Below are 23,798 nucleotides of genomic sequence, written 5' to 3'. Positions count from 1 at the left end.
TTTATTTGACTATCAATCAATATGCACTTCAAGCTCGTTGTCGCGACGGCTGCTCTTGCGGTTACGCTCAGCCTTGCTGCTCCAATCGAAGGTACTGCCAATTTACCTTAATACTATGTGACCCTTATTACATTGCAATGTCTAACTAGACAAACATTAGCATCATCTGCCCAGGTTGGAGAGTCTGAATCTGCTGTTGGTCAGGCCTTCTACAGCAAGTACAAGGACACTAAGCGCAGTGACGATGAGACCGACTCTGCTGTTGGCCAGGCCTTCTACAGCAAGTACAAGGACACTAAGCGCAGTGACGATGAGACCGACTCTGCCGTTGGCCAGGCCTTCTACAGCAAGTACAAGGAAGAGAAGCGTGGCGAGGAGGAGACCGATTCTGCTGTGGGCCAGGCTTTCTACAGCAAGTACAAGGAAGAGAAGCGCAGTGACGATGAGACCGACTCCGCTGTTGGTCAGGCGTTTTACAGCAAGTACAAGGACAGCCAGTAGTCGTCACTCGGGAATTTGGAGTCGGGTTTTTCCATTTTCGGGCCTTTGAATACCACTAGATCTCTTTGGCAAGACCCATATCAGTTTCATTGCATCACTGGGGCTAGCGCAGCTCAGTTGGCATCTTGTCGAGGCAAATGGGAGTTTCTGGTTTTTTTTGTACTTAGTTCTTGTTCGCCTTTGATAGATGCATTCAACATGCTCTTCTAAAGTTAACATATCAATGCAACTGGCCCAATTCCTCTGTTAAACTCCAACCCTCCCAAGGAACTCCATTCAACAAGAACTCGAACCCAATCTTGCGTCCTATTTAGCTCCTTTTGCTTGTGCCTAATTGGGTGAGTTTGTAACCACGGGTTTTTTTTTATTAAATAAAAAACTCAAAGATACGGTCTCCACAGCCAATTATAAAGATTAACGAATTTGAATTTTAATGTTGAGGATTTCCTAAGTATCTTGGATTGAAATTAACACGGGCGGACGAGACGGGACGTATTGGAGGGGGAAAGGATCGGAGGGAAAGGAAGGTACACACACCCCGTCGATCCGTACAGTGTACCTCCACTGTTCTCATGCCATACCACCTGACAGTCATGGTCACATATAGATACAGCTACTCGATTGGTGAATCATATCTGCGTCAGCCCCCGGGGCCAAAGTCGAAGCTGCCGCTTCAACCTGGGGTAACCCGAGCACTAATGCATGCATGATGCAAGTCCTCAGGGTGGTTGTGCCCGACAGTGACCCCCCGGGCGTGAAAGCCAATGGTAGCCAGTGATGCTTAACAGAAAAGGAATATATTATCTATTAATAAGGCTCGGCAATATCGCTATTTCAATCAGGGTCTACACAGGTGCATATATCGAGATAGCGAAGACTGGAGCCAAGCCAGCCTTTGTTGGGGGATTACCGGATCCCCGACGGCGAACTGAATCTTTAACATCCATAGAATAAATTAAAACGGCGAAGATATAATCACAAGCCACATTTGAGCTAGTCAATTTTAGTAGACAAAGAGGAAGCACTTGTAACGAACCGGTAGATATCGAGTTGATTGAGCAAGGTTAAAGGGTTATGTGACGGAATCATATAATCCACAACCCGTCCATTATTCTGTACGATAAAGCGTAGGAGCCTTCATCCCTTCTTTCTCTTTTCTCATCTTTGATACTTTTAGTTGATCATACAGAAAGTTCTTTCGTTTTCGAGTCTTTACAATACGTCGCAAAGGTTATAGGTGAGGGTAGTTGGAATTGTTACCCGTGAACTACAGCCTGTGGTTTGTGAAAATGGTGTGGTCTCGCGTCTTGGATGCAGTGGCCTGGATTGTAGGAGCTGGCCGAGATTTTCTGCGGTGGGTAGAAGGTGGATTCCGCCTCACGGGCGACCATTGTTTAAAAAGACTACAAATCCATTCAAATTGCAAAATTGGAAATCAAGCCCTCTTCAAATTTGCCTCTCCCCTGTACCTTGTCCCCTATCTCTTATCCCCGGTTCCGTGTTCTCTGTTAGCTTCCCTGGTTTATGAGTGCCTACAATCACTATATCCTGAAAGCTTTTCCAACTCTCTCCACACAATATCAAATACTAGTTTTCGCCTGGAATTTTCATCCAGGAGATCTTTGTAGACCCGGTTTTATATATTGGCTCCAGGATTTGCGCGGTGTAAAGTTAAGGTGGTGGGTGGTTGAGAGGGACGGTAGCTGTTGTTTGCTATGGCCTAAGTCAGCTGGTTCTTCGGCTTTCCTATGGAGGTGAAAAATATTAAGATAGTCTTTAGAATTCCATTTATCTGTTAATCCAGTATAACAAAATGCTTAAATTATACTCCTGCCTTGACTGGGAAAGGCTATATGGCTCTCGCCTCTTCTACAGATTTCTCCCCAGTAACGCTTTCAATGTATATAGTCAACAACTCCTTATTCTGCGTTCTCTTCTCATTCACATCCAATCCTGGTGCGACCCATCCTTCCGCATTAGTGTTAAGGTATTCTTGCGTAAGAGCCTAAATCTTATACTAAGCTTGATACTTAGAGAATTGGCGATCGTGTGTATCGACCTGCTCCTGCGTAAGGATAAAGGGCATTCTCCAGAAATCCAAGGTCCGACTAATTCTGGAAGAGTTCTATCAAGCACACATGAAGCGGGAGAACACTAATTTTGGATACTTCTCCGTATCGAAGGAATAACTCTCGGAAGACACAGGGTAGGTCTATAGCACTATGCGCTGGTTTATCCTTAAGCAAGGTTGAGATCTCATAGGCCTTTGCCAACTTTACTTGGGACTATTTGCGCATTGCAAACATCTTGCCATCCTTACCTAGGGTATCGAAATCATCGCGCAGTTTCACCTCAAATATCCCCTTCTCGTAATCGTGGTTCTGTGGGGGTTTGAGAAAGACTGGCCATTGGGCCTGGAGAAATGTAGGGAGAACGGAAATCGACTGGAGGTCGATGAGGGATACTATTCTTGAAAACTCGCCAGAGGCGACGAAAATGTTGCGAGGCTGAGAAATCCTGGCTAAAATTAATTAGACTCGGGGCAACTTCTCGCCGCGATCAAATCATACATACCGCTTGGTCATTGGCGTATGGGGTTTACGTATATTGCTGGAATCTCCCGAGATATACAAACAGTTCAAACATCTCCAGCAATGGTGGTTCTTGCGGAGCCGATCACCTGTCATCTTCTCCACCGATATAGCGTATCTGAATGGTAATCATAGTGCTTATTCGGAATCGTGGAGCACTCGCAGCCTTAGCACTGTACAACCTGACTATATGGACCAACCATGCGTAGTGGCACCATCTTGCTTCCAGCTCGTTTAAATTAAGCATTGAAGTTCAGCAGAGAAAACAAAACGTCTTCGATAGCCGTGTCTCAAATCGGGGCTAGGCAATTCCTGTTTAGTATCCAGGCTTGTGGAAGCAATTGGAACTATCAATTGATGCTCCTCTTGCGAGGCTTGAAATCGTCTACCCTCTCCGCCAGTATTGCTGGGGCATTGCGCTAATTCTGAATAATTCTGAATATTCATGGCAGTGATTTCTTGGCTAAATGAAGTTGAATCTCTTTCAGATGAATCACGAAGCCATGGGAATTCCCAATTGCTGGAGATTCGTGGTATATCGATCGTTTCATCTCCGAGTTCTTTACTCGGAACGATACGGTGAATTATATTCTTGAGAAACTGGAGCTGCGCCCTTGGCTAGGCCCGTTTCGTTGGTTACAACATCGGGTCATCTTAGCATGCGATCGGCATCGCGGACCTGGGGCGGGCGGTAGATCGCTCCCTAGATTTTTCTTATTTACAAGTACTGGTCATTTCGTTTTGTTTGATGTCAGATGTGATATAGTGTATGCATTTGCACCCGATATTATCAGGAGCCTGATGCTGGAACACCACCCATCTCTAAAACCCCAAGTCTTCCTTCAGTGTCTCACCGGCAACCTCAATCGGCTTCGATTCCTGGAGCATGAAGAGAACTCGTGCCCACTCTATCTTGCTAGTGTTTCGCCACAAGTGCTTTGTCCCACGCTGGATGGCGATATCGCCCCGCTGCAACAGTTTCACTTCGTCGCTGTCCAGCTTAAGCTCCACGGTTCCCTCTATCACCACAGCATAGTCGAGCGACATGGTCCGGTGCAACGGGCTAATGCTTGCGGGAGCCAAATCTATCAGACACAGCACAGTGCCGCCGGGTATAGTGAAGCCTGGAGTGTTGGTCAAATAGTGCTGGTAGGTTCCCAGGTCTTTGTTCAGGTCAATGGGGAACTGATTCGTAGCATATGCGAGGTACAAAGAATCACCAGTAGGTATATTCTGAGCCGGAACTGATTCGGGGATATCCTTGTTGAAGACTGCAAGGCCATTGGAGGTGTGGCCTGTAATTAACCGACTAGTCTGACGGAGACTATTGGGTGGGTGCTGTTCGGCCATGATATAGCAGTGAATCGGTAAACCCCTAAGCAGCGGTCTTAGCAATCGGCTATAAATCAAGGTAATGATCCAGTACTTACGATGGTATCAAAGTAGAAGTGACTTGATGGGGTTTTCATGATTGACATCCATTATCCCTTATATACTCTTTTCTCAGGATACGAGAACAGGCTCTGATTTGATCGGCGAGAAGTTGCCCCGAGTCTGATTAATTTTAACCAGGATTTCTTAGCCTCGCTATGTTCATCATGCCGTTGCGCCGACGAGGCAGCTTTGGTATGAGGATTTGATTTGCGAGGAGCTGGTCGAAAGTCCGCTTTGGTCAATGTCCGCATGAAAATGGGCCGATCGCGCTAGGCTACTTCTAGGGGTTTTTGTGCGAGCTGGGCTCCACACTCAAAAGTTGGGAGGTTTGTAAGCCGTAGAACTACCACCATAATTTCATGGTTCCCTTCCGGAACCGAAACATGGTATTATGCGCGACCTTCTTCCTTACTCGCTGCACCTTTGTCCTCAGGAAATTCTCGACATCCAAGTTGCAACTTCAGTCTGTTTCCCACTGTCATAGTGTTTCTGGATACCGAATGCTCATGCTATGGGAGCGCTTAGTACAGGATGCGGATCCTGCAAAAGAAGAAGAGTCAAATGTGATGAAAAACGACCATGGTGCTTACGCTGTTGTAAAGCAGGCATTGAATGCACCGGGTTTACACAACGGCTCAGATTTGTGGATGAAACGCCCCGCATTCGAGGCTCCTTGATACGTTCTCGTGCCCAGTCCTATACATTTTCAACAGTAAAAATAATTCTTACTTGGTATCTTGTTCAGGTCTAATTTACCGATTCTAGTCCCCAAAGCCTGCTCCTTTCTTAGCAGATATGCTACCGCTAACGGCATTCAGGGACGATATACTCATATCCTATCTTTTTTCCAAGCTGTTTCCAATGACTACTACGCGGGAAATACGGTGTGGTTTACCGACATATTGGATTTCAGAGCTGGCCAAGTCTCCTCAAAGGCCACGCCAAAGGTCGTGGGATGCTTTGGCCGCGGTTGTTTTCGGGCAATCCAAAAACAACCAAGATGTGATAATAAGTGCACTCAAATTGTACGGACAGGCTTTGTCGGAACTTCGTAATAAACTTTCAAATCCCGATGATCGATGTTCTGAAAGCACGTTGGCGTCTATAACTATTCTTTGCATCTATGAGGTAAGCCATGGAGTCACATCAATACAGAAAGATATTGACGAGTGCAGATACTAGCGTCTAGGACACAGAAAACTTGGATGTTGCACGCAAATGGCCTTGGTCGGCTTTTGGAGTGGAGGGGCCCACAGCAACAAAAGCCATACGCCAGGAAAAGCATATTTCTTGAGCACCGTATTATACTGGTAGGCGATATCTCAGTATGTCAAGCCCATATCTGACAGATCACAGGTAGTGAAGTCGATTGTTTCTCGTCAGAGAACATTTCTTCATGATCCTATTTGGAAAACGGTGCCTTGGGAAGATGACCCCCCATCGAAATCAGAAATTGATTATCTTGTGGATATCGGGACAGACATTGCTGAATACATATCTCAACTAGAACAATATCGCAGCAGCAGGGGTAGCCAGGAATTTAACTATTCTCATCTTAGGACTCAAGTTGCCACTTCTCTCAATGAGTTGAATACTTGGTGGCACCAGTGGGAAACGGAGCATATACAAGCTGCCACAGAAGTCACTTCATATTGGGCAGCCAACGAATCACTCTTTCGCACGCATCTAAGATACGACAACCTGTGGACAGCCTTTACAGTTTGTACTTACGATGCAATACGAATTTTGCTCATGCAGTTGTGGCATACGCTCCAGCTATTCCCCAGCTCGATCCAAGCATCCTATCAAGAATATGTTCTGGACGAACCAAATACAACGGCTCTACTTGGGATAACATCTGATACTAAAAATCTCGCTCGTGAGATTCTGCGGTCTTTAAACTATGCTTATGGAAAATCCCGACGTCTTGTATTCTCATTCGGCTTCTTATTCATTCAAGATATTGCATACGGGTGTTTTGATGAGGGCTCAAAAGAAGCTATATGGGTTGCCAAACATGGTTGGGCTGAGCTTACAAATTTTGATGACATTGAAGACGCGAATTTGTTGAAAAGACTGCTGCCTCCAGGCTTACTAAAAGCTGGATGTTAGCAGTTGGTAATGCTGCGCATGCCCTTGTGAGGTCGATCCTAACCCCGAGTCACGTGATATATATAGACATTGCCTGGGTTGGCTTTTCGATGGCTCTTGACCTTTCCAAGAAACGCTAGTGCTTTGTCATCGTTCTTGATGAAGTGTGGTACCCGGCTTGGAGTGCGGGAATTCTTCCCTAGGCCTCCAGAGGTTTTTCTCCATCCAAGGACTGGTCAATATGTGCGGTCCTGACCAAAAAGAACATTGTAGCACATTTTCATGATTCCAACGATTCCAACGGATGGCGTAAACTAGTGGCGTCTGGAGCCAGCTTCCCGAGTTCTTTTCAGCTCTAGCTCGGCACATTAACTCAAAACACCATAGTAAAAGCGATATTTAAGAACAGAATATCTCATTTCTCCGGCTGAGAATATGGGAATTTGCAATGTTGGGTTTGTTTTCGAATGGGGATCAGGTTTTTTTCATCTTTCTTTCCTTTTCTTTCGTTTGAATGATTCAAACTCAGTGCTAGTACCTAGTAGTATCCATGGATTGGTTCAACTTGAGCTTTACCTACTAGGTACTAGTAGATATTGAACTTCAAGTTCAAGTTGAACAGCTGAATGTGGTCATGTACTAGTAGTATAAATGACTGCGACCATTTAATGGATGTTCAAGTAGTCAGTTTGGTTAGCTTCTAAGTTTGACTTCTCAAATAGATGTTTCTAGAAGGTAAGGTTTGATGGCTGCTTTCAATTACAAGGTTTAAGTATGCTTTAAGTATGCTTTGTCGTAGTACGCTGCCCGTGGGATATATCGATCTACTAGCACTAGCAAATCCATAACAATAGGTATGGTTGGTGCCCGGGTTAAGTCACAGTGAGACCACGCCATCGCGGGTGGACCACAGGAAAGATCTGTACTAGGTATGTAGTATATATAGTGGACCTGGGGAGTATCTGGCAGTTGCCAGATACAGTAGTCTTTTGCCCTAGTGGGTAAAATGTTACTTGATGTCTGTGGTGTTCCCCAGCACTATGATCTTACAGTCACCGCCGGTGGAACTTCGGTGCTGTGTAGCCACCCCAAGGTCTCAAGCCTCGCACAGTGGGATAACTTAAATATGGCTAAAATACACCACTTCGAAAATCGGAGTGTGTTCTAATTGAGTCTCTTTATGGATACATGTCATAAGAAGGACATGCCCAATCAGCGAATACATAAACTTGCGACCATTAGTACCTAAGGCCCGCCCGCCACCGCGGGGTTTGGGCTTATCGCCCTCAGAATCAGTCGAACCCTTTTTTTCTCTTGCTTCAGGTTGCCTTCTACCGGGGTTCTTCGGCATTTGCTTTTTATTTCTTTTACTATGAATAGTAAAAATCACATCATGATATATGGCAGCTTATTATATAACGAGTTTTGGGATCGAATCTCTCGACCGAGTGAATCGGTAATCGCCGCTCTACTATTGGTACTTATCTTAGGGCTACTCTGCGGGAAACAATCCCCCCTTTCGTCTCGAGGTATATCTGCCCACTAGATCTACCGCACAAAGTCCCGATACCGGTCTGGATCCCGAACCTTGAAAGGAATTGAAAATCAACAATTTTGGCACATCATGTTGGAAATGATGGATAATGATCCAGATACTATATATGTATCTTTTTTTAAAAAAATAATCTATATAGTTATGAAGTACATATCAAGTGCCGAGACTTAGACGGGATTTGAATCCCTGCTATGTATACTTTTTTTTAATAGATTTTTTTTTCTTTGCAGAACCCGCCAAGCAAACGCCGACGGTGACGTGATCGGCTTTGGTCACGGGATCCCCCGCACTACGGCCCAAAAGGGTATGTTTGCACAGGTTAAAGTATGGATTTGCATTGATGTCGTGATCGTGCACCAATCAGAATGCTGCTGATCTAACCCAACTTACTGCTGCCCGCGTAGAAAACCGAGCGGTGGCACTGTTTTTTTCTCTTGAGGTTGTTGGATAGATCTAATAATTGCGTGAGAGGCTTCAATCGTGTCATTCTCCTTCTGCCATCTCTTTGCTTTTTCGGGGGATCTGCAAAAGTGGGAGATCGCTGCATGCGCCGATAAGCCTATATCGAGCGATTTGCCTATACCACCCTGTGCGCTGAACATCCCACCAATTGCTAGCCATGGCAGCTATTACATCTGCTGGTGAAGCCGGTATGCGTCGGAGTCTCCCCATCCAAACAAAATGATCAATTGTTAATTCTTGGCTTTTTTTTGACTAGTGGCGAGAATTGCCTACCTGGCAAGCGACGTTGTGCTTTCTGTACAGCCTTCATTGCAGACAGATTCCCTGTTCTCCAAGTCTCTCAAGACCTTGAAGTCAAGCAGCACAGCCAGTGCTCTATCTAGAGAAACACCACGAGTGAGTCTATATAAGCTATACATGATCATAACAACACCAAAATAACTTGCTTCAAGGTCCAAGCCGTGCGCTTCAACGAAGACCCCCTCCTCTCTACCTTCCACCCTCTTCAGAATGGCGAGACTGTTTCGGTCGTTACTGGCTCTTCCATCCTAATTTCCTCTGTTCCTCACCTATACCGCCTCGCCAGCTACCCGGTTGTTATCCATGTCGCCCTGGAGTCCTCCCCATCTCCCGACTACTCAGTGATCAGCTCTATCCGCCAATGCGGCTTCACATTCCTGCACTCCGAGACCGTGCAAGAAGCCCAAGATATTGCTCTTACCGCACATGCCCTGGCACTCAAGTCCGGCAAGGGTGTTATCCACTTCTTTGACCCCGCCAACTCCGCCAAGGACTCTAGCATTCCTGCTGAGGATGTCAAGGTTGTGAAGAAGATCCTGAACTTGGCTGGCAATGTTGCTTCTCACAGCACTACCGAAGCTGCCACTTTGTACGCCGACTCCGGCCGTACTGCTACCATTTCCGCTGAGACGGTGGGCATTGCCCCTGCCCAGGGCGATGCCCCGGCTAGCCAACCCACAGCATCTCAGAGCCAGACTCCGTTCAACGCGAGCGTTGATAACTCCTCAGTTGGCTCATCACGACGAGACAGCAGCGCTGGAAGTGAAGCTCCCAGCTCCACCGCTACTACCGTGGACTACGCTAGCGTTCGTCCTGTCAACGCTGCTGATATCTTCGATTGGACTTCCCAGATTTGGACCGCCCTCTCAAAAGAAGTCGGCCGTACTTACAATGCAATTGAATACACTGGTCCCGCTGATGCGAAGTCTGCCATTTTCGCTTTTGGCTCCACCGGTGTGTTTGTCGATGCGTTGTCCCAGACCGGTACCAACAGCGAGCTTGAGAATGTTGGTCTGATTACTGCTCGTCTTTACCGTCCCTGGATTGGTGGCCAGATTGTGAACTCTATTCCTCAATCTGTTGAGAAGATCGCCGTTCTTGAGCAGGTTCGCAAGACTACCAAGTGGGGTCCCTCATTCATGGATTTGCTTTCTAGCTTGACCCCTTCTACCGTTCGCGGACAGGCGCCGAAGATCGTTGGATACCGCCTCGGATTTGTTGAGCCTTCCACAGCTGTTCAGGCTCTGCGTGGGATTGTTCAGAACCTCAATGCTCCATCCCCCATTCAGAATTTGGATATTGGAAGCTCCAAGGCTCCCGCCCCTCAGCCTGCCCTTGAGCAGCCCCGCATTGAGAATGCTTACCTTAAGATTCTCAACCAGCTCTTTGGAGAGAGACTCTACATTGCCAATCAGATTGACGCCAAGGATGCCGGTATCTCTTCTACTATTGCCGCTAGCCCTGAATATGGTTTCGGATCTCTTCTTGCCCGCAAGGAACACCGTGTCCGCTTCATCAAGGAAGTTGAGAAGGCCACCACATCTACCACCTTTGCCACTGATACCCCTAAGACCTGGCTGTCTCGATGGGCTTTGAGCGCCAACGAGAGCGCCAAGGCTAACAAGATCGCCCCCGATGTTATTGCTCGTCTTTCTAACGATGGCTCTCAACTTTCTCGTGACCTTCTTCAGTCCAAGAAGCTTTTCTACGATGAGTCTCAATGGCTCGTCGGCTCCGATGCTTGGGCTTACGATCTTGGAAACTCCGGTGTTCACCATGTTCTCGCTTCCGGTGCTAATGTCAACATGCTGATCATTGATTCCCAACCTTACTCTGAGCGCAGCGCAGCGGATCCAACTCGCCGCAAGAAGGACATTGGTCTTTACGCCATGAACTTCGGCAATGCCTACGTTGCTTCCACTGCTGTTTACAGCTCATACACCCAGGTGCTTCAGGCTATGGCCGAGGCCGAGCAGTTCAAGGGTCCCTCTGTTGTCGTTGCTTACCTCCCCTACAACCAGGAGAACGACTCTGCGCTCACTGTTCTTCAAGAGACCAAGAAGGCTGTTGACCTTGGATACTGGCCATTGTACCGCTGGAACCCTGAGAACGAGGAGAAGGGCGAGCCTAAGTTCGCCCTGGATTCCGAGCGTATTAAGCGTGAGCTGGAGGAGTTCCTTCGTCGGGACAACCAGCTTACCCAGCTCATGAACCGTCAGCCCAAGTACGCACCTGTTCTTTCTGAGTCTTACGGCTCCGAAGTTCGCGCCTTGCAGAAACGTACAGCCAAGGATTCATACGAGAAGCTTCTGGATGGCCTCTTCGGTGCCCCTCTTACCATTCTCTTTGCCTCTGATGGTGGCAATGCTCAGACCATCGCCAAGCGTCTTGGTAACCGCGGCCGTGCTCGTGGTCTCAAGACAATGGTTATTGCCATGGATGAGTACCCTATTGAGGATTTGGCCACTGAGGAGAACGTGGTGTTCATTACCAGTACTGCTGGCCAGGGTGAATTCCCTGTCAATGGTCGTTCCCTGTGGGAGCATGTTAAGAACACTGGCGATCTCGATCTGTCATCTATCCACTACACTGTTTTCGGTCTGGGTGATAGCCACTACTGGCCCCGCAAGGAGGACCGTATCTACTACAACAAGCCCGCCAAGGACCTCGATGCCCGTGTCGCTTTCTTGGGTGGTCGCAAGATGATTGATACTGGTCTTGGTGATGACCAGGACCCAGATTCTTACCAGACTGGTTACTCCGAGTGGGAGCCCCGTCTGTGGCAAGCTATGGGAGTTGACAAGGTCGAGGGTCTACCTGAGGAGCCCGCACCCATAACCAACGAGGATATCAAGATCCAGTCAAACTACCTGCGTGGTACCATTACCGAAGGTCTTTTGGATGAGACTACTGGTGCTATTTCTGCTAGCGATGCCCAGCTCACCAAGTTCCATGGTACCTACATGCAAGATGACCGTGATATTCGTGATGAGCGCAAGGCTCAAGGCCTTGAGCCCGCCTACAGCTTCATGATTCGTTGCCGTCTTCCCGGTGGTGTCGCTACTCCTAAGCAGTGGCTGCAGATGGATGCCATTAGCAGCTCGCATGGTAATGAGACTATGAAGCTCACAACCCGTCAAACCTTCCAGTTCCACGGTGTCATTAAGAGCAAGCTCCGTGGTGCTATGCAGGCCATTAACCAGTCTCTGATGGACACTATCGCTGCTTGTGGTGACGTGAACCGTAACGTCATGTGCAGTTCTCTTCCTGAGCTCTCCGAGTTCCACCGTGAGACCTGGGTTTGGTCCAAGAAGATCAGTGAACACCTCCTTCCTTCGACTACTGCCTACCATGAGATTTGGCTCAAGGACGATGCCGACAACAAGGTCCAAGTTGCTGGAGATGCTGTTGTTGACCACGAGCCCCTCTACGGCCCTACCTATTTGCCCCGCAAGTTCAAGATCACAATCGCTATTCCCCCTCACAACGATACTGATGTCTACGCTCATGATATTGGTCTGATTGCTATCAAGGGTGCTGACGGTCACCTGGAGGGTTTCAATGTCCTGGCTGGTGGTGGTATGGGTTCCACACACAACAACACCAAGACATACCCCCAGGTTGGTCGTATGTTTGGTTTCATCCCCAAGGACCAGATCCACATTGCTTGCGAGAAGATCATGCTTGTGCAGCGCGACAACGGTGACCGCAAGAACCGTAAGCACGCTCGTATGAAGTACACCATTGACGATATGGGTGTTGAGGTCTACAAGAGCAAGGTCGAGGAGCTGATGCCCGAGGGTCTCCGCTTCGCCGAGCCCCGTCCCTTCAAGTTCGCCTCCAACGTCGATACATACGGCTGGCTGAAGGATGAGAAGGGTCTTAACCACTTCACTTTCTTCATCGAGAACGGTCGTATCGAGGATACCGCCGACTTCAAGATGCGTACTGGTCTCCGCGAGATCGCATCTCTTGGAAAGGGAGAGTTCCGTCTCACCGGTAACCAGCACTTGATCATGTCCAACATCACTAATGAGGATCTTCCTCTCATCAAGGAGTACATGGCCAAGTACAAGCTTGACAACACTGCTTTCTCCGGACTTCGTCTGTCTTCTTCAGCCTGTGTTGCCTTCCCCACTTGCGGTTTGGCCATGGCTGAGTCTGAGCGTTACCTCCCCGTCCTCATCTCCAAGCTCGAGGACACTCTTGAGGAGAACGGCCTCGCTCGGGATAGTATTGTCATGCGTATGACCGGTTGTCCCAACGGTTGTGCTCGCCCCTGGCTTGCCGAGGTTGCCTTCGTCGGTAAGGCCTTCGGTGCTTACAACATGTACCTGGGTGGTGGCTACCACGGACAGCGTCTGAACAAGCGTTACCGCTCCTCCATCAAGGAGGATGAGATCCTTGATATCATGAAGGACCTCCTCAAGCGCTACTCTAAGGAGCGCAACACCGACGGCGAGACCCCCGAGCGCTTCGGTGACTGGTGTATTCGCGCCGATGTCATCAAGGCAACCACCGATGGAACCAACTTCCACGAGGGCGTAAGTGAATTCGTATCAACTGGGAAACTGCAAATGCTAACATTTTTCAACAGATTGCCGAAGATGAAGAAGAGGAAGAAGAGTAGATTTTTGGAGTAATATCCGACCGAAAATATCCCGACGTGTTACGACCGCCATTGGAAACCTAAAATGACTGATTTTCTATTTTGCGACATTCGTTTTTATATCCTTGCGCGTATTTTAGATGCATTGTTTCTGGCGAACGAATGATTCCGCTCGTGCAAAGCCTTTTACTTGTTTTATATTATCTTATGTATTCATGGACAAAATTATACGTTGTGCCTCAGCCAGACGAATTTATTCAATCACGTACTTCAATGTTCAAGCATCTAGTCATAATCGTATTCAGAAGTCATCTTACTCGTGGCCAACCCTCTAGGACTACTAGTAGTGCTAAATTATCATATAAGTGCCAGGCCATGAACTTGAAGCGCACAGACCCCTTGAAGTTTTGCAATGGGAATGGCAATAGGCGTGATAGGTCAAAAGGCCTGGTGAACTTTCATCTGAGGAAGGGTTCGAGATTGAACGCCTCGTAGAATAAGAATAATCGTAGATTACAGCTTATGTAGATTTCTGATTCTCAGAGGAAAAAAATTATCAGGTCATAGAAACTTGATTGATTGATTGGGTATCATATGTTTAAATCCTGCTCTCATCCATACATCGCCATCACCACCGAGAAAGAACCAATAATCAACAAAGCAAACATCTTCAAAACCAGATCGGAAACAGGTCATGTATGCCAAGAATGTGCGCGATACTGTGCGCAATATTGTGTCTGTTGAGATAGTCAATCAGGACTTTCGTGTTTCGAGCCTTCAGTCTAAAGCATTGCAAGGGGTGTCCGCGTTTGGAGGGGGCGCTTCAAGGCGGTGAGCGAAGCTTTCCAGGCTTGTTTTCTGCCACGCCCCGCTTAACCAATTGATCAAAGCGAAGAGGAAAAAAAGTCGACGGTGTGTTGAGCAAGAGCCCGGTGCTTAATTCTTTCTGATCTGTACTTGGGATCTCACTGGTGGCTATTCTTTTATCTGATTATCATTACGTCCTATCTTATCGCAACACAATGGGTTCCATCGAAGATGATGACCCTGTCATCTCATCATATGATGTCTTCCTGACAGACTCCGAAATCTCTCGTTATGTCTTCCAATATATCGATCGCCCCCAGAACAAACCCTACAATGAACGCCGTGGCCAGAGACCGACAGAGCTTCGCATGAAGCCTAATACAGGCCTTGTTGAGATGGATGTCCCCATCCACACCCGTATCAACTACAATGTGGAGAAAGGTCTGAATTATGGAGAGGGTATGAAGAAAAGTCGATCTGCTCGCGATGGTGGTTCTTTCGGAATGTCCGGTGGATTTAGTGCGGGAGCACTGGCAGCTGGAAATGCTATGAGAGTTAAGAGCGAAGGCGGAGACGTTGAAGTGTTCGATAACAAGAAAATGGTGGATACAAAGTTACTGGTCAAGACACAAGCGCTCGGTGGGCGGATCAAGCCCCCAGAGGAGGGAGATCCTGTTCATATGCTCGGAACCTTTAAAGGAAGTATGTGCAATCCGTCTCTTTGCGGTCATGCTTTGTTCTGCGGAACCCAATTTTGAGTGTTGACCAAATGCTAACGGTGATTCTAGAAAACCTGCATCTTTCTCCTGTCGCCGCCGTGGTGCAATTACATCCGCAAAACCACCATGTCGATGCTCTAGATGAGATGCCCAAAGGACGTGGAGCCAAGGGCAAGAAAGATGAGGAAGAGCGGGCTGAGCCCGAAGCTCGTGCGATCGATGTGAAGGTTAAGGGCGCAGAAGATGGCGGTGCCGTGCTGGCTGGGAACCTGGATCTGCTGAGGAGAATGCAAGAAGAGAAGTGGAAGAAATTTGACTGGATTGATGCTGAGGTATGTATACTTATGACCTTGTTGTTGGCGCCCCTCTTGAATTCTGCCATGGATGACATATATCTAACGCCATTCGATTACAGACGGAAGAATCTTGGTACACCTACGAAAACTACATGATGAATCAGCACCCCGAAGACCTTCAGCAATTGGAAGCGGTTATCAATAGCGAGGCATACCTTGATGGTATGAGTGCTCCTCGAATTGACCCCGCCCATCCAGAAATGACGGGCTGGGCTATGAAGCAAAATCGCCAAAAGCAAAGAGATGGCGCGTCAGATACCGAGGATGAGGATTAATTTCCAGATATCCCTACTGAATTCTAACATAGAAAATGTAATGATTATGATCTGTTCACAATGATATCCGTCGTTTTTATTCCAAGTTATCCTTGAATAAAATAATCTACAATAACAATTCTCGACCAGCATAACTCACTCTATTATAGATTATACTTTTTGCTTCTTGATAATAATTAAATTGGTAGTGAAGAGTGCTCCACCGGTCCCTGTATTAATCACAAGGACGTCAAATTCATAATTCATCGTATTCGAGCACATTGCCACAGTCATAGAGTGATCCGCCAATTAACATCGCCAGAGATCAAAATTGGTCACGTGTAGTCACGCGTCCGCAATCTTATCCGCGATTGCTTTTTTCATCCCGAAACTCCGTTTTGCTCTTGTGCTCGACATCCCCTTTTGCATCCCTCCCCCCGTTTCATTCTTTTCTGTCCATCTCTTTTACGGCGAGGGCTGCGGGACGGCATTCATTCGATTCTGGAGGTTTTGACGCCAAGAGATACCTGATACTTCGTCGCTCCAGAATTGTCCCTTTTTTTCCTCCCAGCGCTTCTACATCTTCTCGATCAGTTATCTGCATTTACGCCCTTTACTATTTACACCTCTTTATTATTTTAATGCCTCCCCTCTCATAACCTCCATTTTATTAATACCTCCGCCTTTTCAAGCGCCACATTTGCATCATGTTGTCCAGAGTTGCTCGTCAGAAAAATGCCATCTTTCATTTACGAAAGGCCAATGCCCACCGGGCATTGGGCAAGTCTTCGATGCCCCGACTCCATTCTAGTTCTGCTCGATCGAGTCCTGTGTTGAATTCTCCTAGCAACCCGGCACCTGAAAAGCGCAGGCCATCTTTCCAATCGTCGCATCGCAACCTCGCTACCGCAGCGGATCCGTTCGTACTCGATCAACCGTCATACTCGTCCATCGTTGATGAATCTTCATTGACGCATGCTATGGAATCGCCGATAAGCCCGAAATCCTTATTTTCGAACATCGAATTCGACCCGTCTTCCTTGATCATCGTTGAACAGGAACCCACAACCCAGCCAACAATCTTTCGCAAAGTTCGAGGCATTGGTGGCGATCCCAACGAGATGATGGCCAATTTCGATATGTCCCTCAAGGTTGGCAGATTTGATCGAGCCGCCACTCTGTTAACTCGTTTGAGATCTGTTTACACGGCCGACTCTGTCGAGTTCACACACCTGCACAACCGGTATCTGAAGGAAATGATCTCTCATATGATCATATATCGCCAGAGCGAGATGGTTCCCCCGGTGCAAAGGTGGTTTGAGCGTGACATGGGCGCCCTTGGCGTGAAGCCGGATCCCATCACGTATGCCTCTATGATTCGCATGGCGCTGCGTATGCTCCACGGTTCTAAGCGCGACCGGACAGTCCGCCGATACTGGGAACTTGCTAAGAAGGAGGATCTTCACGAGGATCTTTTGGCAGTTGAAATCCTGACAGATCTGGATCTGGGTGAATTGTCTGAGGTTTGTTTTTGTCCGCCGCAGCTGAACTTATACGGGAATCTGTCTAACTTTCGTTTTCATAGATTTGTTCCTCCGATTTAGGACACGCCAAAATTGATTTAGAAGAACTTCAAAACTCTGTCGACCTGTCGCCTCAAAACACGGATCAAATCGCGGAAGTTCTAGCGGCGGATCAGAAGGGTCTTGGATTAACTTCACTCAAGGAATCTCTGGGCTTGTTCGCGGACAAGTTTCAAATTTCTCTCCCCGCTGATTTCGAAGGCACCGAAGAACAACGAAAAGAATTGTACAACCAACTCAGACAACGGCAACTTGAGGCTGATACAATCAAGTCTGCAAGGAATCGCTGGCGTGCCGAATATGAAGGCATGACAAAAGCTGGAATTGATACAATGACAAGCAAAAAGCAAATAAACACTGTGATCAGCCAATGGCATGGTGATCTTGTGCTCAAAATCAAAAATGAACTCAAGATGGCAGAGGAAGAAGAAGGAAAACCAATTCGAACAACCGCGCAGTTGAACCGATGCGAATACTCGGTCTTCCTCAAATGCCTTGATGTCGACCGCCTGGCTGCGATCACTATTCTCGCTACAGTTGCCTCTTTCACTCGCGCGGGCGTAGACAAAGGTGTCAAAATTTCTGCAGTTGCTTCCACCGTTGGGCGTGACATCCAAGATGAGTTGATTGCGGATGCATGCCTTAAAAAGGCCACTAATCAGGACTCTCGTCGTACCAAAGTCTTGAAAGAACTTCTTGGAGACCGAAAGAGCAAAACTGGCCGCATGCGTTGGAAGAATATGTCTGAGAGTATGCAAGTGGAGGATCCTACACTGTCTTGGAACTCGCGAATCCAAGTCAGAGTTGGTGCGGTCTTGACCTGCTTTCTCTTCGATGTCGCCAAAGCCCCCGTCAAGAGCAAGAACGATAAGACAGGAAAAGTGACGCGCTCCATGCAACCCGCCTTTCAACATCTTTACCAGATCACATTTGGAAAACGCCTGGGCCTCCTTCACTTGCACCCGGAGATTGTGAAAATAGTCAAGTCAGAACCTCCAGTGGATCTCCTTGGTCGCCACCTTCCCATGGTCTGCGCTCCAAAACCATGGACAGGGGCAAAAGATGGAGGCTACTTGATCTATCAAAGCAACATCGTCCGTACTACTCCTGGTGAAGGGCTTCAGCCCCTTTATGTCAAAACCGCCCTTGAAAAGGATGGCTTGAAGGAAATTCGACATGGTCTTGATGTTCTCGGTGGCACTGGTTGGGTTATCAACCGAGACGTTTTTGATGTTATGCTTGAAGCTTGGAACTCCGGTGAAGACGTCGCAAACCTGTCGCCCTTGGAGCCAGATCTTCAACTACCCCCCAAGCCAGATCCCTCAGCTGGCCCTGAAGCAGAGAAGGCTTGGCAGAACCAGATGCGCGACTTGGAAAACCAGAGGTCCGGTTTCCACTCGCAAAGATGTTTCCAAAACTTTCAGATGGAAGTTGCACGTTCTTTCCGTAACGAGACCTTCTACCTTCCTCATAACATGGATTTCCGTGGTCGTGCCTACCCTCTTCCCCCCTACCTTAACCAGATGGGGGCAGATAATGCCAGAGGCCTACTTCTTTTCAGCAAAGCCAAGCCACTTGGTGTCAATGGTATGCGCTGGCTGAAGATTCACATTGCCAATTTGGCTGGATTTGACAAAGCAAGCATGGCCGAGCGTGAGCAATTCGCTGTGGACAACCTCGACAGCATCCTGGACTCTGCCAACAATGGTCTCAATGGCAAGCGATGGTGGTTGAAGGCAGAGGATCCATGGCAGTGTTTGGCAGCTTGTTGCGAACTTCGCAATGCTCTTCGTCATCCTGACCCGCTCCAATATCCTTCTCGTCTGCCAGTTCACCAGGATGGTTCTTGTAACGGCCTCCAGCACTATGCTGCGCTTGGTGGTGATAGCGTGGGTGCTCAGCAGGTCAACCTCGAGCCATCTGATAGACCATCTGATGTTTATACCGGTGTATCAGATTATGTGAAAAAGGCTGTGGCCGCAGACGCCGCACAAGGCCACCAGATGGCCAAGGTGCTCGATGGAAAGATTACTCGAAAAATCGTTAAGCAGACTGTCATGACTAATGTCTACGGTGTGACCTTCATGGGTGCAATGAGACAAGTTCGCAGGCAGCTCGTCGACCACTACCCGGAAATGAGTGTTGAGCAAAAGAAAGCAGGCTCCTTGTATATCGCCCGCAAGATTTTCCAAGCTCTTGGTACCATGTTCAATGGTGCCTCTGAGATTCAGCACTGGCTAGGTGATTGTGCCAGCCGTATTACTCAGTCTATTTCTCCCGATCAGATTGATCAAATCGCTAAGGAAGTGATGTCGCCTAATTCTGATGAATCTGCGACGGCGTCCAAGGCTTTAGATCCAGCCAAGAGATTCCGGTCAACCGTCATTTGGACCACACCGCTTGGTCTTCCTGTCGTTCAACCATACCGCACCCGCAAGGCGCGGCGTGTCCAGACTAGTCTACAAGACATCAATGTTGTGGACTACAGCACCGAAGACGTAGTCTCAAGACGCAAGCAGCTCCAGGCGTTCCCACCAAACTTCATCCACTCCCTCGATGCGACTCATATGATGTTATCCGCCAACGCGTGCGAGAGAGCCGGTCTTACTTTCTCTGCCGTGCATGACTCCTTCTGGACTCATGCCGGCGATATCGATACCATGAACCATATCCTCCGTGATGCTTTCGTCCACATGCACTCCGATGATGTTATTGGGCGGCTTGCGGCGGAGTTTAATATCCGTTACAGCAAGAACTTGTTCCTCGCAAAGCTCCCCGCCAAAAACCCAATCGCGAAGGCAATCCGTGCTAGTCGTAAAACTGCCGGTAACAACCAGAAGATCATGGACCTGTTCGCTGAATCCCGACGACAGGCTCTTTTGAGATCGGAAGATCCTGCTGAGCAAGCTGAAGGCCGTGCCATGCAGACTGCAGCCGGAATCTTTGAATCACTTGGTGGATCCGACAGTGATCTCGTTATTTCCAGCAGTTTGGGAGCCGCTGAAGTGGGTCAGATCCCAGAAGACTTAGCTGCCGCCGAGCGCAGACCAGACGCAAACATTGATTTCAGCGACCCTGCCATCTCAAGTTTGTTCACTGAGCTCGACATGATGGATTCCAAGGACACTACAACAGACAATGGAATTATCGATGCCGATGATACAGCAGACGCAAGCACCTCGACAAAGAAGAAGCCCGCCCAAGGCGCCTACACTTGGCTCTGGTTGCCTCTTCGCTTCCGTAACGTCCCTGCCAAGGGTACTTGGGATATTACCCGTATCCGTGACAGTCAATATTTCTTTTCTTAAAAACAAAAATTCTTGAATTCCCCTGGAGTTTATGGGGACGCATGTGATGGGCGTTATTGTACGATATTTTGGGTTTTTATGTCGGTTTTCACCGACTGTATATCTACGTCTGCCATTAAATGGCTATTGCATATATGTACTACATACATCATGATTGTTAAACAAACTATTCATTGATAGAAACATTTGAATACATCCATTTACATAATACTTTATTACTTCCAAGCTTATTCGATCCTCAATCATACTAGGACGCGGATTGATATCGTGCTTTGTTCAATGTTGGTATTGGACGCATCTAAGTACTACTAGTAGTAGTAATGGTCTCCAAGCTTTCAGAGACCAATAACAAACACCAAGTTCATTTAAGATGACTCCGAAGCGTATAGACATGTAATACCAATGAAGATGGGAGAATGCAAAAGATGTTATGAAAATAGTGAGACTGGAAAGACCAAATGTACTATGTGCTGATGCTATCTCAAGACTGAGCTAATTGTCGCTTGTTCAAAACAAGCTGAAGAGATGGACAAGTCATGGTAAAAGTATCTTTTGCGTCTTCGAAAAATTTCCTGCCGTCTTCTTGAGGGGCAAATGAGACATCAAACTCAGTCGCAACCCTATGTAGAGCAAATCGAAGCTGCATAAGACCTAGATGTTTACCAACGCAGGAATAGAGGCCTGGGGATCGATTAGCTGAAACCCTACAAGTAAATATCAAATTTCTTCTCCTTAGATGCGTCATACCTATACTGAAAGGAAACCACGCGCGTTCATCTTTGTGCATATGTTTTCCTTCTTCCAACCATCTTTCTGGAAGAAACTCCAAGGGTCGCTCAAAATTGCGCTCATCTCGCTGTAGGACATGTTGCGGAGTTATGACAATCGTTCTTCCTGGAATCCACACTTCATCGACCACAAGACCTTCGGGTGGGGTGAGTCTCTTTAGACCACTGGGCACGACTGGTTTCAACCGAAGAGTCTCCGTGATTATTGCATCGAGATAGGGAATCTGCGATGCATCGCCGCCACTCGCCTTCACTTGGTCCACCTCTTTTTGCAGTCTTTGATATACTTCGGGGTGGGTTGTTAGGAAGTAGAAGGCATTGGCTAGTGTTGCTCCAGTCGTATCGCTATCAATCTGTTAGAGGTTATTGAAACCCAACCATGACAATATTATACACTTGCATACCTTCCAGCAACGATGGTTAATCTCCCATCTTCATAGAGTGCCACAGGGCCTGGGGCTGATGGGCCGCCATCCTCCATCGACTTAATCAACCAGGAAACAACATCATTTGGTTTTCTCTCCTCGTCCTGTTTCCATTCCTATTATCAATTAGTAATTTCAAGTTGTCCGTTTACATCTGATGATTGCTCTTACTGCTTTCCTTTCATCCACCTGTTGATTACAATATTTAAGGAAAATTTCGAATGATCCTTTGATGCCGGGGATAGATTGCAACAAGTGCATCAGCCAGGGAACTGCGCTGAAAACCCCAACCAGTTCCATCTGATCATGCATGCCGGTGATGGCAAAATGCTCTTTGCCATTATTCAATTGCCCGTAGTCCTTGCTGAAAGCAATTAGTCCCATAACGTCGAATGTATAGAACAATGACCACTGTGTGATATCGATTATTTTGCCTGTACGCTCTCTCAATCCTTTAATAAATTCATCTGCTTTAGCTTCAACCCGAGGCATATAATCCGCCATGGCTAGATGGTTCCAGAATCAGGTTAACTTATTGTGAGCCCGCTATAGTGCCATCGGGATCACGCCTTACCTTTAATCCCGAGACCCTTGTCCCACACTTTCCGTCTCGCACGATGAATATCATGGTCTCGGATAGTTACTAGAGAGTTCTTATGTGGATCGCCGGTCACTATGCTATACCAAGCAGATTTTCTGCACCGGGATTGTGGACCAAGAACCAAGGGTACAGCAGATGCCCTGTTAATGGAGATCTCTCGCGGCCCTGAGGTTATCAGTTGGTTAATTCAAGATACTAGCTTAGGCTGACAGTGATTTTGCTTACCGACTCGTACAAAATCGCCGTACTTTTGATGCATTTTCTCAAGTTCAACATGGTATCTCAAGCCAGACTTTGAAATGTCAGACATAACAAAGAAGCGACTGATTTTTGCCCCCAGGGGACCATGAAAATCACGCAAGCGATGAAAGAATACTCGGTACATAGTCATGCTGGTAGCAAGAGCTCCCGTAAAAGAGGACACTGCTAGGAATGTATTCAGAATCGCTGAAAACACACTCAACTCGAGGAAGCGGACGAAGATTGTAGCTAATCCTATCCAGAACAACACAAAAGCGCTCGCTAAGAGAGGCGTTGACTCGTCGATCTCGAAGGGAATGAGATTGAGGTGGAGTAGAAACCCCAGTGAGGAGAAAGCGACTGCAATGCTTCCTGGGTCTTGAGCCCAGTCGGATAAGAGAAGAACCATTTTCACTAGATGCCTAACGCCAAAAGGCTACCCGTACTTCTCTGTAATTGTGTATTTGTATAGAATTTGGGGGCTGGATCCCTCTTTTTTCTCTGAGTGGTTTGGAAGATGTGATATTCTTGCGCTGCTTGTGCTGCGGTTCTTAGCGCCTGTCATTATATAGGCTAGGTTCGGTCATTTTTCAGTGGAGGGGGTTGGAACCCGTGCAGAATCACACGTATTGTTGGGGTCAAATGTCTCCTTCTCACTTTCCTGTCCAGTAATCTACTTGTTCGCTTCGATAGAGTGGAGATGACATGCAGCAGGGCAAAAGCACAGCAAGAGCTACCGATGGCCTGTAATTCCCATTCGTGATTGGACAATAAAGTGTGGCTTGGTGACACAACAGGTCAGGATATTTACTATTGGGTGTTTTGGTGCCGGGCTGGGCCGTGCTGCGTCGGGATGTGGCGAGTTATAGTGATCGAGCCTCTCCACCTGCGCAAGTGGGGGTGAAAATCAAATGGCTGCTGACATCGCAATTTACAAGTGCAAGCGACGGATTGGCCAAGATCCTTCAAATTATAGGGAGCTCCTAGATCTGGTTCAATCTAGCTTTGCGGGTTATAGAGCCTCGGACTAGAAATCCCATTGACAATGGTCTTTTTACTACTAGCCGTGCCTTACCCTACGGTCTGGACACTAAACACGACTACCCGCAACCCCATTTGGTATACTGACCGTAGAGTAAGGCACGGCTAGTACAAATGATAAGACTTCATATAG

At 47.5% G+C, this 23,798-nt stretch overlaps 8 protein-coding genes across 8 annotated transcripts; 5 read left to right on the top strand and 3 right to left on the bottom strand.

Annotated features, from left to right (window-relative positions):
* Positions 1-21: 21 nt before the first annotated feature.
* Positions 22-501, top strand: N7478_004573 (uncharacterized protein; the record flags this gene model as incomplete). The annotated part of the gene is made up of 2 exons (XM_056920787.1): positions 22-91; positions 161-501. The coding sequence occupies 2 exons, from the start codon at positions 22-24 to the stop codon at positions 499-501; spliced, it is 411 nt and encodes a 136-aa protein (XP_056778824.1).
* A 2,285-nt stretch (positions 502-2,786) lies between these two features.
* On the bottom strand, positions 2,787-3,086 carry N7478_004572 (uncharacterized protein; the record flags this gene model as incomplete). Its single annotated transcript, XM_056920786.1, has 2 exons — positions 2,787-3,018; positions 3,076-3,086. The coding sequence occupies 2 exons, from the start codon at positions 3,084-3,086 to the stop codon at positions 2,787-2,789; spliced, it is 243 nt and encodes an 80-aa protein (XP_056778823.1).
* An 828-nt stretch (positions 3,087-3,914) lies between these two features.
* On the bottom strand, positions 3,915-4,442 carry N7478_004571 (cupin domain-containing protein; the record flags this gene model as incomplete). Its single annotated transcript, XM_056920785.1, has 1 exon — positions 3,915-4,442. The coding sequence occupies one exon, from the start codon at positions 4,440-4,442 to the stop codon at positions 3,915-3,917; it is 528 nt and encodes a 175-aa protein (XP_056778822.1).
* A 467-nt stretch (positions 4,443-4,909) lies between these two features.
* Positions 4,910-5,203, top strand: N7478_004570 (uncharacterized protein; the record flags this gene model as incomplete). Its single annotated transcript, XM_056920784.1, has 1 exon — positions 4,910-5,203. One exon carries the CDS (start codon positions 4,910-4,912, stop codon positions 5,201-5,203), a length of 294 nt encoding a protein of 97 aa, XP_056778821.1.
* Positions 5,204-8,791: 3,588 nt separating this feature from the next.
* On the top strand, positions 8,792-13,564 carry N7478_004569 (sulfite reductase (NADPH) subunit beta; the record flags this gene model as incomplete). Its single annotated transcript, XM_056920783.1, has 4 exons — positions 8,792-8,822; positions 8,891-9,030; positions 9,087-13,478; positions 13,532-13,564. 4 exons carry the CDS (start codon positions 8,792-8,794, stop codon positions 13,562-13,564), a joined length of 4,596 nt encoding a protein of 1,531 aa, XP_056778820.1.
* Positions 13,565-14,565: 1,001 nt separating this feature from the next.
* On the top strand, positions 14,566-15,700 carry N7478_004568 (uncharacterized protein; the record flags this gene model as incomplete). The annotated part of the gene is made up of 3 exons (XM_056920782.1): positions 14,566-15,052; positions 15,139-15,401; positions 15,485-15,700. 3 exons carry the CDS (start codon positions 14,566-14,568, stop codon positions 15,698-15,700), a joined length of 966 nt encoding a protein of 321 aa, XP_056778819.1.
* Positions 15,701-16,386: 686 nt separating this feature from the next.
* N7478_004567 (DNA-directed RNA polymerase) lies at positions 16,387-20,570 on the top strand (the record flags this gene model as incomplete). The annotated part of the gene is made up of 2 exons (XM_056920781.1): positions 16,387-17,202; positions 17,265-20,570. 2 exons carry the CDS (start codon positions 16,387-16,389, stop codon positions 20,568-20,570), a joined length of 4,122 nt encoding a protein of 1,373 aa, XP_056778818.1.
* Positions 20,571-21,051: 481 nt separating this feature from the next.
* N7478_004566 (cytochrome P450) lies at positions 21,052-23,033 on the bottom strand (the record flags this gene model as incomplete). Its single annotated transcript, XM_056920780.1, has 5 exons — positions 21,052-21,251; positions 21,318-21,703; positions 21,763-21,899; positions 21,955-22,289; positions 22,610-23,033. The coding sequence occupies 5 exons, from the start codon at positions 23,031-23,033 to the stop codon at positions 21,052-21,054; spliced, it is 1,482 nt and encodes a 493-aa protein (XP_056778817.1).
* Between the last annotated feature and the right edge of the window lie 765 nt (positions 23,034-23,798).

The sequence above is a fragment of the Penicillium angulare genome (assembly GCF_028827245.1).
Source record: "Penicillium angulare strain IBT 27051 chromosome Unknown utg000004l_segment0_segment0, whole genome shotgun sequence".
NCBI lineage: Eukaryota > Fungi > Ascomycota > Eurotiomycetes > Eurotiales > Aspergillaceae > Penicillium > Penicillium angulare.
This window is presented reverse-complemented; position numbering and strand designations above follow the sequence as displayed.